The sequence below is a fragment of the Ranitomeya variabilis genome, chromosome 2 (genome assembly GCF_051348905.1).
Source record: "Ranitomeya variabilis isolate aRanVar5 chromosome 2, aRanVar5.hap1, whole genome shotgun sequence".
Lineage (NCBI taxonomy): Eukaryota > Metazoa > Chordata > Amphibia > Anura > Dendrobatidae > Ranitomeya > Ranitomeya variabilis.
In genome coordinates, this window is record NC_135233.1 from 683,433,921 (window position 1) to 683,450,698 (window position 16,778).

Genomic DNA, 16,778 nt, shown 5'->3' on the forward strand with positions numbered 1-16,778 from the left:
GATGGAAGTACCCCTTAGACAATTATATAGATTGATAGCCAATCAACTTGGTAACCATGGAATGTGATTAATTTAGTCAAAAATATATACTGTAAAATTTGGGGCACATTTATCAACAGTAATTCTTAAAATTAGACTGTCTTAGGGTATGTTTCCACCGTCAGTAAACGCTGCAGGTTTGACACGGTGTACATTCGCAGCCACAAACCCGCAGCGTGCAGATGTTACAGCATAGTGGAGGGGATTTCATGAAATCCCATCTCCACTATGCGTTCAGAGACGCAAGCGGCAGGCCTGCGTATCCGGACATGCGGCGCGTCTTTATAGACCACAGCATGTCTATTTACGATGCGGTGACGCTCCGTCCCCGCAGCATAAATTTCCCGTAGACTATCATTCGATGCGGTAAAACCACATCTAATGATTAGTCACATGCGTAATAACTGCGTAGGCGCAGCTTACTACGTATGTCTACTAATTTAAATAAGGTCTTGCCTGTCCCACCGCCTGAAGTCCGCGTCCATTGCAGTTCTCTCGATAGCATAGCTTACCGCGAGAACTGCCGTACACGTGACCGGGGGTTATCTCAGGTCACCCTAGGCTAGTTCTCATGGTCAGTGCTAGAGTGTAGGTGATCGCCAGAGAGTTAACTCCGGTGGTCCTCTACAAGCTCTGCTATGTCTGGATGTCAAGCATCCAGATGTAGCAGAGCTGGACTCGTCATGGGACACTCGTTATTAACCCCTTTCTGACATGGGACATACTATCCCGTCGAGGTGGTATGGGCCCGTATGACCACCGACGGGATTGTACGTCATCACCGATCAGCCGCGCTCACAGGGGGAGCTCGGCCGATCGGGGCCGGGTGTCAGCTGACTATCGCAGCTGACATCCGGCACTATGTGCCAGGAGCAGTCACGGACCGCTCCTGGCACATTAACCCCCGGCACACTGTGAACAAACATGATCGCAGCATTCCGGCGGCATAGGGAAGCATCGCGCAGGGAGGGGGCTCCCTGCGTGCTTCCCTGAGACCCTCAGAGCAACGCTGATCACGATGTGATCGTGTTGCTCCGAGGGTCTCTTACCTCCTCCCTGCAGGCCCGGATCCAAAATGGCCACGGGGGGCCATTTTTAGTATCGCCGCGTCCATAACGACCCGACCTATAAAACTGTCCCCCTAGTTAACCCCTTCAGTGATCATAACGACTCGACCTATAAAACTGTCCCCCTAGTTAACTGTTATGACCCCAGTGGACAGGGTCTCAGAGGAACGTGTAAGTCTGCAAGATACAAAAATCCAGCTCATAGGGCTGTGGTAACTGGGTTGACCAAATAGCTACTCCTAACGCCAACACTAGAAGTAGCCGGGGATCATGCCTACGGTGATCGCTAGATGACTCGCGCCAGCCGGAGAATCTAACTACCCCTAGGAGAAGAAAACAAAGACCTCTCTTGCCTCCAGAGAAAGGGACCCCAAAGCAAGATACAAGCCCCCCACAAATAATAACAACGGTGAGGTAAGAGGAAATGACAAACACAGAAATGAACCAGGTTCAGCAAAGAGAGGCCAGCTTACTAATAGCAGAATATAGCAAGATAACTTATCTGGTCAACAAAAACCCTATAAAAATCCACGCTGGAGATTCAAGAACCCCCGAACCGTCTAACGGTCCGGGGGGAGAACACCAGCCCCCTAGAGCTTCCAGCAAAGGTCAGGATACAGATAGGAACAAGCTGGACAAAAATACCAAACAAAACAAAAGCAAAAAGCAAAGAAGCAGACTTAGCTTGAAAAACAGGAACCAGGATCAGAGGACAAGAGCAAAACAGATTAGCTCTGATTTCAACGATGCCAGGCATTGAACTGAAGGTCCAAGGAGCTTATATAGCAACGCCCCTGAACTAACGGCCCAGGTGAGGATATAGGAAAAGACAGACGCTCCAGAGTCAAATCACTAATGACCACTAGAGGGAGCAAAAAGCAAAATCACAACAGTACCCCCCCCTTAGTGAGGGGTCACCGAACCCTCACCACGACCACCAGGGCGATCAGGATGAGCGGCGTGAAAGGCACGAACTAAATCGGCCGCATGAACATCAGAGGCGACCACCCAGGAATTATCTTCCTGACCATAGCCCTTCCACTTGACCAGGTACTGAAGCCTCCGCCTGGAGAGACGAGAATCCAAGATCTTCTCCACCACGTACTCCAACTCGCCCTCAACCAACACCGGAGCAGGAGGCTCAGCAGAAGGAACCACAGGCACAACGTACCGCCGCAACAAGGACCTATGAAACACGTTGTGGATAGCAAACGACACAGGTAGATCCAGGCGAAAAGATACAGGATTAAGAATTTCCAATATCTTGTAAGGACCAATAAAACGAGGTTTAAATTTGGGAGAGGAAACCTTCATAGGAACAAAGCGGGAAGAAAGCCACACCAAATCCCCAACACGTAGTCGGGGACCCACACCGCGGCGGCGGTTGGCAAAGCGCTGAGCCCTCTCCTGTGACAACTTCAAGTTGTCCACCACAAGATTCCAGATCCGCTGCAACCTATCCACCACAGAATCCACCCCAGGGCAGTCAGAAGGTTCCACATGACCCGAAGAAAAACGAGGGTGGAAACCAGAGTTGCAGAAAAACGGCGAAACCAAGGTGGCGGAACTAGCCCGATTATTAAGGGCAAACTCAGCTAACGGCAAGAAGGTCACCCAATCGTCCTGATCAGCAGAGACAAAACACCTCAAATAAGCCTCCAAAGTCTGATTAGTTCGCTCCGTCTGTCCATTAGTCTGAGGATGGAAAGCAGACGAAAACGACAAGTCAATGCCCATCCTACTACAAAAGGATCGCCAGAATCTGGAAACGAACTGGGATCCTCTGTCTGACACAATATTCTCAGGGATGCCGTGCAAACGAACCACGTTCTGGAAAAACACAGGAACCAGATCGGAAGAGGAAGGCAGTTTAGGCAAAGGAACCAAATGGACCATCTTGGAGAAGCGATCACATATCACCCTGATAACAGACATGCCCTGAGACACCGGAAGATCAGAAATGAAATCCATGGAGATATGTGTCCAAGGTCTCTTAGGGACAGGCAAGGGCAAGAGCAACCCGCTGGCACGAGAACAGCAAGGCTTAGCTCGAGCACAAGTCCCACAGGACTGTACAAATGACCGCACATCCCTAGACAAGGAAGGCCACCAAAAGGATCTGGCCACCAGATCTCTGGTGCCAAAAATTCCTGGGTGACCTGCCAACACCGAGGAATGAACCTCGGAAATGACTCTGCTGGTCCACTTATCAGGCACAAACAGTCTGTCAGGTGGACAAGAATCAGGCCTATCAGCCTGAAATCTCTGCAACACACGTCGCAGATCAGGAGAAATAGCTGACAAGATAATACCATCCTTAAGAATACCAACAGGTTCAGCGACTCCAGGAGCATCAGGCACAAAGCTCCTGGAAAGAGCATCGGCCTTCACATTCTTTGAACCTGGTAAATACGAGACAACAAAGTCAAAATGGGAGAAAAACAATGACCAGCGGGCCTGTCTAGGATTCAGGCGTTTAGCAGACTCGAGATACATCAGATTTTTGTGATCAGTCAAGACCACCACACGATGCTTAGCACCCTCGAGCCAATGACGCCACTCCTCAAATGCCCATTTCATGGCCAACAACTCCCAATTGCCCACATCATAATTTCGCTCCGCAGGCGAAAACTTCCTAGAGAAAAAGGCGCAAGGTCTCATAACAGAGCAACCAGGGCCTCTCTGCGACAAAACGGCCCCTGCTCCAATCTCTGAAGCATCCACCTCAACTTGAAAGGGAAGCGAGACATCAGGCTGGCACAAAACAGGCGCCGAAGTAAACCGACGTTTCAACTCCTGGAAAGCCTCCACGGCAGCAGGAGCCCAATTAACCACATCGGAGCCCTTCTTGGTCATATCCGTCAAAGGTTTCACAATGCTAGAAAAGTTAGCGATAAAACGACGGTAGAAGTTAGCGAAACCCAAGAACTTCTGAAGACTCTTAACTGACGAGGGCTGAGTCCAATCAAGAATAGCTCGGACCTTGACTGGGTCCATCTCCACAACAGAAGGGGAAAAAATGAACCCCAAAAAGGGAACCTTCTGTACACCAAAAAGACACTTTGAGCCCTTGACAAACAAAGAATTTTCACGCAAAATTTTAAAGACCATCCTGACCTGCTCCACATGCGAGTCCCAATTATCAGAAAAAACCAGAATATCATCCAGATAAACGATCAGAAATTTATCCAGATAGTTCCGGAAAATGTCATGCATAAAGGACTGAAAAACTGAAGGGGCATTAGAGAGCCCAAAAGGCATCACCAAGTACTCAAAATGACCTTCGGGCGTATTGAATGCGGTTTTCCATTCATCCCCTTGCTTAATGCGCACAAGGTTGTACGCACCACGAAGGTCTATCTTGGTAAACCACTTGGCACCTTTAATCCAGGCAAACAAGTCAGACAACAGCGGCAAAGGATACTGAAATTTGACAGTGATCTTATTTAAAAGCCGATAGTCAATACAAGGCCTCAAAGATCCGTCCTTTTTAGCCACAAAAAAGAATCCCGCACCAAGAGGGGAAGAAGACGGACGGATGTGTCCTTTCTCCAGAGACTCCTTGATATATGAACATACCGCTATGCGTTCATATATCGACAGATTAAACAGTCTTCCCTTAGGAAATTTACTGCCTGGAATCAAATCTATTGCACAGTCACATTCCCTATGAGGAGGCAATGCACTGGACCTGGACTCGCTAAAGACATCCTGATAATCAGACAAGTACTCCGGAACTTCCGAAGGCGTAGAAGAAGCAATAGACACAGGCAGGGAATCCTCATGAATACCACGACAGCCCCAACTAGACACTGACATAGCCTTCCAGTCAAGGACTGGATTATGGGTCTGTAACCATGGCAGCCCCAAAACAACCAAATCATGCATTTTATGTAGAACGAGAAAACGTATCACCTCGCGGTGTTCAGGAGTCATGCACATGGTAACCTGTGTCCAATACTGCGGTTTATTTTCTGCCAATGGCGTAGCATCAATACCCCTAAGAGGGATAGGATTTTCTAATGGTTCAAGAATAAAACCACAGCGCTTAGCAAATGAGAGATCCATAAGACTCAGGGCAGCACCTGAATCTACAAACGCCATGACAGGATAAGATGACAGTGAGCAAATCAAAGTTACAGACAGAATAAACTTAGGATGCAAATTACCAACGGTGACAGGACTAACAACCTTAGATATACCTTTAGAGCATGCTGAGATAACATGTGTAGAATCACCACAGTAGTAGCACAAGCCATTCCGGCGTCTATGAATTTTCCTCTCATTTCTAGTCAGGATTCTATCACATTGCATCAAATCAGGTGTTCGTTCAGACAACACCATGAGGGAATTTGCGGTTTTGCGCTCCCGCAACCGCCGGTCAATTTGAATAGCCAGGGACATGGAATCATTCAGACCTGTGGGAATGGGAAAACCCACCATAACATTCTTAATGGCCTCAGAAAGGCCATTTCTAAAATTAGCGGCCAGTGCACACTCGTTCCAATGTGTCAGCACGGACCATTTCCGAAATTTTTGGCAATACACCTCAGCCTCGTCCTGGCCCTGAGACATAGCCAGCAAGGCTTTCTCTGCCTGAATCTCAAGATTGGGTTCCTCATAAAGTAAACCGAGCGCCAGAAAAAACGCATCAATATCAGCCAATGCCGGATCTCCTGGCGCCAACGAAAAAGCCCAATCCTGAGGGTCACCCCGTAAGAATGAAATAACAATTTTTACTTGTTGAGCAGAGTCTCCAGACGAACAAGGTTTCAGGGACAAAAATAATTTACAATTATTCCTGAAATTCCTAAACTTAAATCGGTCTCCTGAAAACAGTTCAGGAATCGGAATCTTGGGTTCAGACCTAGGATTTCTGGTAACATAATCTTGTATACCCTGCACACGAGCGGCAAGCTGGTCCACACTTGTAATCAAGGTCTGGACATTCATGTCTGCAGCAAGCTTAAGCCACTCTGAGGTAAAGGGGAAAAGAAAAAAAAAAATGAGAGAGGGAAAAAAAAAACTCAAAATTTTCTTTCTTATAATCCCACTTCTGCAATGCATTAAACATTTAATACGGGCCTGGCATACTGCTATGACCCCAGTGGACAGGGTCTCAGAGGAACGTGTAAGTCTGCAAGATACAAAAATCCAGCTCATAGGGCTGTGGTAACTGGGTTGACCAAATAGCTACTCCTAACGCCAACACTAGAAGTAGCCGGGGATCATGCCTACGGTGATCGCTAGATGACTCGCGCCAGCCGGAGAATCTAACTACCCCTAGGAGAAGAAAACAAAGACCTCTCTTGCCTCCAGAGAAAGGGACCCCAAAGCAAGATACAAGCCCCCCACAAATAATAACAACGGTGAGGTAAGAGGAAATGACAAACACAGAAATGAACCAGGTTCAGCAAAGAGAGGCCAGCTTACTAATAGCAGAATATAGCAAGATAACTTATCTGGTCAACAAAAACCCTATAAAAATCCACGCTGGAGATTCAAGAACCCCCGAACCGTCTAACGGTCCGGGGGGAGAACACCAGCCCCCTAGAGCTTCCAGCAAAGGTCAGGATACAGATAGGAACAAGCTGGACAAAAATACCAAACAAAACAAAAGCAAAAAGCAAAGAAGCAGACTTAGCTTGAAAAACAGGAACCAGGATCAGAGGACAAGAGCAAAACAGATTAGCTCTGATTTCAACGATGCCAGGCATTGAACTGAAGGTCCAGGGAGCTTATATAGCAACGCCCCTGAACTAACGGCCCAGGTGAGGATATAGGAAAAGACAGACGCTCCAGAGTCAAATCACTAATGACCACTAGAGGGAGCAAAAAGCAAAATCACAACAGTTAACCCCTTCAGTGATCACTGTAAAAAAAATGCAAAAAACGACGCTTTATTATCATACCGCCAAGCAAAAAACGGCAAAATAACATGATCAAAAAGGCGGATATAAATAACCATGGTACCGCTGAAAATGCCATCTTGTCCCCCAAAAACGAGCCGCCATACAGCATCATCAATGAAAAAATAAATAAGTGATAGTCCTCAGAATAAAGCGATACAAAAATAATTATTTTATGTATAAAATAGTTCTTATCGTATAAAAGCGCCAAAACATTAAAAAATTATATAAATGAGGTATCGCTGTAATCGTACTGATACGAAGAATAAAACTACTTTATCAATTTTACCAAACGTGGAACGGTATAAGCTCCCCCCCCCAAAAGAAATTCATGAATAGCTGGTTTTTGTTCATTCTACCTCACAAAAATCAGAATAAAAAGCAATCAAAAAATGTCATGTGCCCGAAAATGGTAACAATAAAAACGTCAACTCGTCCCGCAAAAAACAAGACCTCACATAACTCTGTGAACCAAAATATGGAAAAATTATAGCTCTCAAAATGTGGACGCAAAAACTATTTTTTGCAATAAAAAGCGTCTTTTAGTGTGTGACGGCTGCCAATCATAAAAATCCTTAAAAAAAAAAAAACGCTATAAAAGTAAATCAAATCCCCCTTCATCACCCCCTTAGTTAGGGAAAAATAATAAAATTTAAAAAAATGTATTTATTTATTTCCATTTTCCCGTTGGGGCTAAAGTTAGGGTTGGGGCTAAAGTTAGGGTTAAAGTTAGGGTTGGGGCTGGGGCTAAAGTTAGGGTTTGGATTACATTTACGGTTGGGATTAGGGTTAGGGGTGTGGTTAGGGTTATGGTTGGGATTAGGGTTAGGGGTGTGTTTGGGTTAGGGTTTCAGTTAGAATTGGGGGGTTTCCACTATTTAGGCACATCAGGTGTTCTCCAAACGCGACATGGCGTCCGATCTCAATTCCAGCCAATTCTGCGTTGAAAAAGTAAAACAGTGCTCCTTTCCTTCCGAGCTCTCCCGTGCGCCCAAACAGGGGTTTACCCCAACATATGGGGTATCGCCGTACTCAGGACAAATTGGAAAACAACTTTTGGGGTCCAATTTCTCCTGTTACCCTTGGAAAAATACAAAACTGGGGGCTAAAAAATAATTTTTGTGGAAAAAAAAGGATTTTTTATTTTCATGGCTCTGCGTTATAAACTGTAGTGAAACACTTGGGGGTTCAAAATTCTCACAACACATCTAGATAAGTTCCTTGGGGGGTCTAGTATCCAATATGGGGTCACTTGTGCGGGGTTTCTACTGTTTAGGTACATCATGGGCTCTGCAAATGCAACGTGACGCCTGCAGACCAATCCATCTAAGTCTGCATTCCAAACGGCGCGCCTTCCCTTCTGAGCTCTGCCGTGCGCCCAAATGGTGGTTCCCCCCCACATATGGGGTATCATCGTACTCAGGACAAATTGGAAAACAACTTTACGGGTCCAATTTCTCCTGTTACCCTTGGGAAAATACAAAACTGGGGGCTAAAAAAATAATTTTTGTGCAAAAAAAATAATTTTTATTTTCACGGCTCTGCGTCATAAACTGTAGTGAAACACTTGGAGGATCAAAGTTTTCACAATACATCTATATGAGTTCCTTAGGGGGTCTTCTTTCCAAAATGGTGTCACTTGTAGGGTTTCAATGTTTAGGCACATCAGGGGCTCTTCAAAAGCGACATGGCGTCCCATCTCAATTCCAGTCAATTTTGCATTGAAAAGTCAAATGGCGCTCCTTCCCTTCCGAGCTCTGCCATGCTTCCAAACAATGGTTTACCCCCACATATAGGGTATCGGCATACTCAGGACAAATTGTACAAAACTTTTGGGGTCCAATTTCTCCTGTTACCCTTGGTAAAATAAAACAAATTGGAGCTGAAGTAAGTTTTTTGTGAAAAAAAGTTAAATGTTCATTTTTTTTTTTTTTAAACATTCCAAAAATTCCTGTGAAACACCTGAAGGGTTAACAAACTTCTTGAATGTGGTTTTGAGTACCTTGAGATGTGCAGTTTTTAGAATGGTGTCACACTTGGGTATTTTCTATCATATATACCCCTCAAAGTGACTTCAAATGTGATGTGGTCCCTAAAAAAAAAAATGGTGTTGTAAAAATGAGAAATTGCTGGTCAACTTTTAACCCTTATAACTCCCTAACTAAAAAAAATTTTGGTTCCAAAATTGTGCTGATGTAAAGTAGACATGTGGGAAATGTTACTTATAAGTATTTTGTGTGACATATCTCTGTGATTTAAGGGCATAAAAATTCAAAGTTGGAAAATTGCGAAATTTTAAAAATTTTCGCCAAATTTCCGTTTTTTTCACAAGTAAACGCAGGTAACATCAAATAAATTTTACCACTATCATGAGGTACAATATGTCATGAGAAAACTTTGTCACAATCTTTAGGATCCGTTGAAGCGTTCCAGAGTTATAACCTCATAAAGGGACAGTGGTCAGAATTGTAAAAATTTGCCCGCTCATTAACGGGCAAACCACCCTTGGGGGTAAAGGGGTTAAGGACTGCGTCGGAACAGGGAGTATTTGTGTTTGTTATTTTTCTTTATTTTCAGGAGATCGATGGCTTCGCTTGGATTACCAGTGTAATAAAGATGGCAAAAGTGTGTGGTGTTTTATTTAATTAAAATACTTTATTTTGCATGTGTGTGTGTGTGTGTGTGTGTGTGTGTGTGTGTGTGTGTGTGTGTGTGTGTGTGTGTTAATTTAACCGTTTACAAATATTAGGATTAGTAATGGATAGGTGTCTTATTGACGCCTCTCCATTACTAAGAGAGCTTAATGTCACCTTACAACGGTGACATTAACTACTTATTACCCCATATGCCACCACTACAGGGCAGTGGGAAGAGAGAGGCTAAGAGCGGGAATTGGCACACCTTACAGATTTCTGGGGCGGCTGTGAGCTGGTATTTGTAGCCGGGGATGGCCAATATCAATGGCTCCTTCCTAAGCTATGAATATCAGCCCGCAGCTGTCTGCATAGCCTTTCTGGCTATAAATTTTATAGGGGGATCCCACGTCATTTTTCTGTGGGTGGTCCCCCTATTTTAATAGCCAGTAAAGGCTAAGTATACAGCTGCGGGCTGATATTCATAGCCTGGGAAGATCCATGGGTATTACCCGCTTCCCAGGCTATAAACATTGGCCCCAAGTCGCTGCCTTTTCCTGTCTAGTGCAGAAAATTGCGAGGGAGCCCACGCCATTTTTAAAAAAAAAATTAAACAGATACGCATTTAAGGCCGGGATCACACTTGCAAGAAACTCGCACGAGTCTTGCACCTCGGTACCCGGCACTGCCGCCGGCACTCGGAATGGAGCGTTCAGCTTCATAGAAATAGATGCAGCCGCACACTCCGATCCCGAGTGCCGGCGGCAGTGCCGGGTATTGAGGTGTGAGACTCGTGCGAGTTTCTTGCAAGTGTGATCCTGGCCTAAAGCAAATTTTGTGTGTGTCTCTTTATTTAAGGACGGCATCACACAGGTGAAAAACTTGGACGCAGGGCCGGACTGGCCATAGGGCACTTCTGGCAAATGCCAGAAGGGCCGGTGCCAGTGGTGGGCCGCTCAATCCGCCGCCCCCGCCGTCGCATTCAACTATACCGGCGTATAGACGCCGGTACAGTTGAATGCAATGATGGAGGAGAGCGTCTACAGACGCTCCTCTCCCATCATTCCCCGCTCTGCCTCTGACACTGCGGGTGCGCGATGACGTCATATCATCGCGCACCTGCTGTGTCCCGGGCAGACTGCAGCTGCTGAGACAGGAGCAGGAACCAGGAAGCAACGCTGGGCACGAGGAGAGGTGAGGAGAGTTTTTTTTTTTTCTGGACTGTGGGGCCATTCTCGGAGGAGGTGAGGGGAGGAAGAGAAGAGATGTGGGCTGTATATAGTTCTCTGTGGGCTGTGCTCTGTGCTGTATACTGCTGTGGGCTGTATATAGTTCTCTGGGCTGTGCTGTATATAGTTCTCTGTGGGCTGTGCTCTGTGCTGTATACTGCTGTGGGCTGTATATAGTTCTCTGTGGGCTGTGCTCTGTGCTGTATACTGCTGTGGGCTGTATATAGTTCTCTGTGGGCTGTGCTCTGCTGTATACTGCTGTGGGCTGTATATAGTTCTCTGTGGGCTGTGCTCTGTGCTGTATACTGCTGTGGGCTGTATATAGTTCTCTGTGGGCTGTGCTCTGTGCTGTATACTACTGTGGGCTGTATATAGTTCTCTGTGGGCTGTGCTCTGTGCTGTATACTACTGTGGGCTGTATATAGTTATCTGTGGGCTGTGCTCTGTGCTGTATACTGCTGTGGGCTGTGCTCTGTGCTGTATACTGCTGTGGGCTGTATATAGTTATCTGTGGGCTGTGCTCTGTGCTGTATACTGCTGTGGGCTGTATATAGTTCTCTGTGGGCTGTGCTCTGTGCTGTATACTACTGTGGGCTGTATATAGTTCTCTGTGGGCTGTGCTGTATACTACTGTGGGCTGTATATAGTTATCTGTGGGCTGTGCTCTGTGCTGTATACTGCTGTGGGCTGTGCTCTGTGCTGTATACTGCTGTGGGCTGTATATAGTTATCTGTGGGCTGTGCTCTGTGCTGTATGCTACTGTGGGCTGTATATAGTTCTCTGTGGGCTGTGCTCTGTGCTGTATATAGTTCTCTGTGGGCTATGCTCTGTGCTGTATACTACTGTGGGCTGTATATAGTTCTCTGTGGGCTGTGCTCTGTGCTGTATACTACTGTGTGCTGTATATAGTTCTCTGTGGGCTGTGCTGTATATAGTACTCTGTGGGCTGTGCTGTATATAGTACTCTGTGGGCTGTGCTGTATATAGTGCTCTGTGCTGTATATAGTGCTCTGTGGGCTGTGCTGTATATATTGCTCTGTGGGCTGTGCTGTATATAGTACTCTGTGGGCTGTGCTGTGTATAGTACTCTGTGGGCTGTGCTGTATATAGTACTCTGTGGGCTGTGCTGTGTATAGTACTCTGTGGGCTGTGCTGTATATAGTACTCTGTGGGCTGTGCTGTGTATAGTACTCTGTGGGCTGTGCTGTATATAGTACTCTGTGGGCTGTGCTGTGTATAGTACTCTGTGGGCTGTGCTGTATATAGTACTCTGTGGGCTGTGCTGTATATAGTACTCTCTGGGCTGTGCTGTATATAGTACTCTCTGGGCTGTGCTGTATATAGTACTCTCTGGGCTGTGCTTTATATAGTACTCTGGGCTGTGCTGTATATAGTACTCTGGGCTGTGCTTTATATAGTTCTCTGTGGGCTGTGCTGTATATAGTTCTCTGTGGGCTGTGCTGTATATAGTTCTCTGTGGGCTGTGCTGTATATATTACTTTGTGGGCTGTGCTGTATATATTACTTTGTGGGCTGTGCTGTATATATTACTCTGTGGGCTGTGCTGTATACTACTGTGTGGACTGTGCTGTATACTTCTACGTGGGCTGTGCTGTATACTACTGTGTGGTCTGTGCTGTATACTACTGTGTGGTCTGTGCTGAATACTGCTGTGTGGGCTGTGTTATCTACTACGCGAGCTGTGCTATAGTATGCAGGCTGTGCTGTATACTATGCGGTTTGTGCTATATAATATGCGGGCTTTGCTATATACTATGGGGAGTATATTATATTCTATGGGGGAGGCCATGTTATGTACTATGTGGCTTTGTTATATACTATTGTGGGGGTATATTATATTCTATGGGGGAGGCTGCGTTATATACTATGGGGGGCTGCATTATATTCTATGGGGGGGCTACATTATATATTATGGGGAGGTGGGCTGTATTATATTCTATGGGGGTTACATACTCTGGGGTGGCTGCATTATACTCTGTGGGGTGGCTGCATTATACTCTGGGGTGGCTGCATTATACTCTGGGGTGGCTGCATTATACTCTGGGGTGGCTGCATTATACTATATGTGGGCTGCATTATACTGTATCGAGGACTATGGGGAATACGTTATACTATATGAAGAACTATGGGGTGCATTATACTATGGGAAGTGAATTGTACTACATGGATGACTGTGGCGGTGCATTATACTATATGGAGCACTATGAGGATTGTATTATGCTATATGGAGGACTATGAGGATTGTATTATGCTATATGGAGGACTATGAGGAGTGTATTATACTATGTGGAGGACTGAGCAGTGTATTTTAATATATGGAGGACTATAGGGAGTGTATTATACTATATGGAGGACTATGGAGCACATTATAATATATGGAGGACTATGGGGTGTATTTTACTAAACAAGTAAAATGCTGCATATTCGGATTGTTTTTGCTGGAACAAAAAGCCTTGTTGTCAGCAGCACATTGCCAGTGTAAACTGTAGATGTGCTGCTGAAAACATGATACTGTATGGTGATCTATTAGTGATCGTTCTGTCTCATCATTATTCCTCAGCTGGTGGAAAGAGGCCGGGAAACAAGCGTTGAACAACTTCAGTATTGTCGATCAAACTCGTTTAGCGGCCTGAACTCAGCGCACGTAAATACAACAGAAAGGCTTCTGTGTGATGTGCAATATGTTAGCATTTGGGGCCCCATTTTAAACTTTGCCTAGGGCCCCACTTTGCCTAAAACCGGCCCTGCCTACAAGTGTACAAAGATATTATACAGTCACCATGTGACAAGTGGGCCTGTGTAACTTCAAATGCCAGGGCTGAATTTTAGTCCCAGTCCGGCCCTGCTTGGACGAGTCTCACATCTTAATACTCGGCACTGCCGCCGACACTCGGGAGCAGAGCGTGAAACAAAAAAAAGATTAACCTGATCGTTAAACGGCGTAGCGAGAAAAAAAATCAAAACTCCAGAATTGTTTTTTTGGTTGCCGCGACATTGCATTTAAATGCAATAACGCGTGATCAAAAGATTGTATCTGCACAAAAATGATATAATTAAAAACATCAGCTCAGCACGGAAAAAATAAGCCCTCACCCGACCCCAGATCACGAAAAATGGAGACGCTATTTGTCTCTGAAAATGCCCTCACATGGCCATATTGACGGAAAAATAAACAAGTTATGGCTCTGGGAAGAAAGGGAGCAAAAAACGAAAACGCAAAAGCAAAAAAAGCTCCAGTCATGAATGGGTTAAAGTTCTGTCATATGACCCTGTAATCATCTCATTCATAAGCCCCAAAAGTCTTACCTATGGTGACAAAATCACAATGGGCCGATTCATTAGTACTTTAGTACTGATATTGCCAATTTTGATAAAGGGGTCGCTGGTATACTATGTGTTGAATTCATTAAGAGGTGCACGCCCCAAATATTTTTGCACTTGGGTTTCAATAGAAAATGTACAGCATTTGCCTTCTATGGCCCCTGTGTTGCATTATCTATTGTAATACGGGTTTACGGACAAACTCTCAGATTATTTTGCTGGAGTCCTGGATTCAAATCCCACCAAGGACAACATCTGCAAGGAGTTTGTATGTTCTCCCTGTGTTTGCGTTGGTTTCCTCCGGGTTCTCCGGTTTCCTCCCACATTCCAAAGACATACTGATAGGGAATTTAGATTGTGAGTCCCATCAGGGACAGCGATAATAATGTCTGTAAAGCGCTGCAGAATATGTTAGTGGCTTTATAGAAATAAAGGTTGTTATTTGTTATTATTATTATTATTATTACTATTATTATTATTATTATTATTATTATTAGAAAATGCAACACAGACTGTAGAAAGCAAGTAGTGCAAATCTGTAAATGAAACCCAAGTGCAAAATATTTTTTTTAGTCAAAAAATGCATGCTTTAAATAACCCTTTTATTACTTTAGTGTCCTAATATCCAAGAAAAAAAATGATATACTTTAATTCACAATGTTTGTATTTGTTGCAGATTCTTCACCTGGTAAAGACTCCTTTTGGAGTTTGGTCAAGCTACCAAAGGTTATGCTGATGTGTTTTATTATATTTTCATTGAGTTCGTGTTTAGGATTTTTGGATGCAACCATGTCACTTTTTGTTACAGAAACTGTAAGCATTTAGCACTTATTTCTTTCATAAATGTTTGTAAAGTAATAGGAATTCATTAAAGTCAACTAGGTTCTATCTGTGGCTCCCTTCCCTTCTTATTTAAGAATAACATTGGTAAGCCACAGACTATAACTTATTAGCAAGAATTCCCAAAAGACTAAAGGACTTACCGTATATACTCGAGTATAAGGCCTCTTTCACACTTCCGTCTTTTTCCTCCCGTCGAAATCCGTTGATTTTTGAAAAAACAGGATCCTGCAAATTTTTTTGCAGGATCCTGTTTTTTCCCATAGACTTGTATTAGCGACGGATTGTGACGGATGGCCATCCGTTTCATCCGTCGTGCACTGGATCCGTCGGAAAATAGCGGTCCGTCGTGCGGAGAAAATGTTCAGAGGAACGTTTTTTTCTGCACGTCGAAAAATCGGTCAGCGACGGGTCCTGCACTGTCCGTCGTTGGCTATAATGGAAGCCTATGGAGGCAGGATCCTTCGCTGACCGTCAAACAAACTTAATGACTCGAGTATGAGCCTAGAGTGGAAAATGCAGCAGCTACCAGTAAATGTCAAAAATAAAAATAGGTACCAATAAAAGTAAAATTGAGACATCAGTAGGTTGTGTTTTTGAATATCCATATTGAATGAGGAGCCCCATATAATGCTCCATACAGTTCATGATGGGCCCCATAAGATGCTCCATATTAAAATATGCCCATATAATGCTGCACAAATGTTGATTATGGCCCCATAAGATTCTCCATACAGACGTTTGCCCCATATAATGCTGCACAAATGCTGATTATGACCCCATAAGATGCTCCATAGACACATTTGCCCCGTATAATGCTGCACAAATGCTGATTATGGCCCCATAAGATGCTCCATAGAGACATTTGCCCTATATAATGCTGCACAAATGCTGATTATGGCCCCACTAGATGGTGGCCCGATTCTAACGCATCGGGTATTCTAGAATGCACAGCCACGTAGTATATAATACAGCCCACGTAGTATATAGCATAGCCACGTAGTATATTGCACAGGCACGTAGTATATAGCACAGCCTACGTAGTATATAACACAGGCCACGTAGTATATAACACAGGCCACGTAGTTTTAACACAGGCCACGTAGTATATAACAGCCCACGTAGTATGTAGCATAGCCACGTAGTATATAGCACAGGCCACACAGTATATAACGCAGCCCACGCAGTATATAACGCAGCCCACGCAGTATATAACGCAGCCCACGCAGTATATAACGCAGCTCACGCAGTATATAACGCAGCCCACGCAGTATATAACGCAGCCCACGCAGTATATAACGCAGCCCACGCAGTATATAACGCAGCCCACGCAGTATATAACACAGCCCACGCAGTATATAACACAGCCCACGCAGTATATAGCAATGTGGGCACCATATCCCTGTTAACAAAAACAACTAAAATAAAAAATAGTTATATACTCGTCTTCCGTCGGCCCCCAGATCCAGCCGAGGCCTTTACCGATGCTCCTCCGGTCCTAAGAATGCATTGCCGGCCGCGACCAATCAGCGACCCAGGATTTCCGTTACAGAGGTTGCAGACAGACAGACAAACAGACGGAAGTACCCCTTAGGCAACTATATATATATATAGATAAGATGCTCCATGGACACATTTGCCCCATATAATGCTGCACAAATGCTGATTATGGTCCCATAAGATGCTCCATAGAGATATTTGCCCCCATATAATGCTGCA

General features: G+C 44.8%; 1 protein-coding gene across 3 annotated transcripts in view; it reads left to right on the top strand.

Moving 5' to 3' along the window:
* LOC143807610 (pantetheinase-like) overlaps positions 1–16,778 on the top strand; it is a 209,225-nt gene that overhangs the window by 41,234 nt on the left and 151,213 nt on the right. For all 3 annotated transcript variants that reach the window (XM_077289345.1, XM_077289344.1, XM_077289346.1), the window contains one exon: positions 14,896–15,032. In XM_077289345.1, coding sequence (XP_077145460.1) covers positions 14,896–15,032 — 137 coding nt within the window. The remainder of the gene's footprint in view (positions 1–14,895; positions 15,033–16,778) is intronic.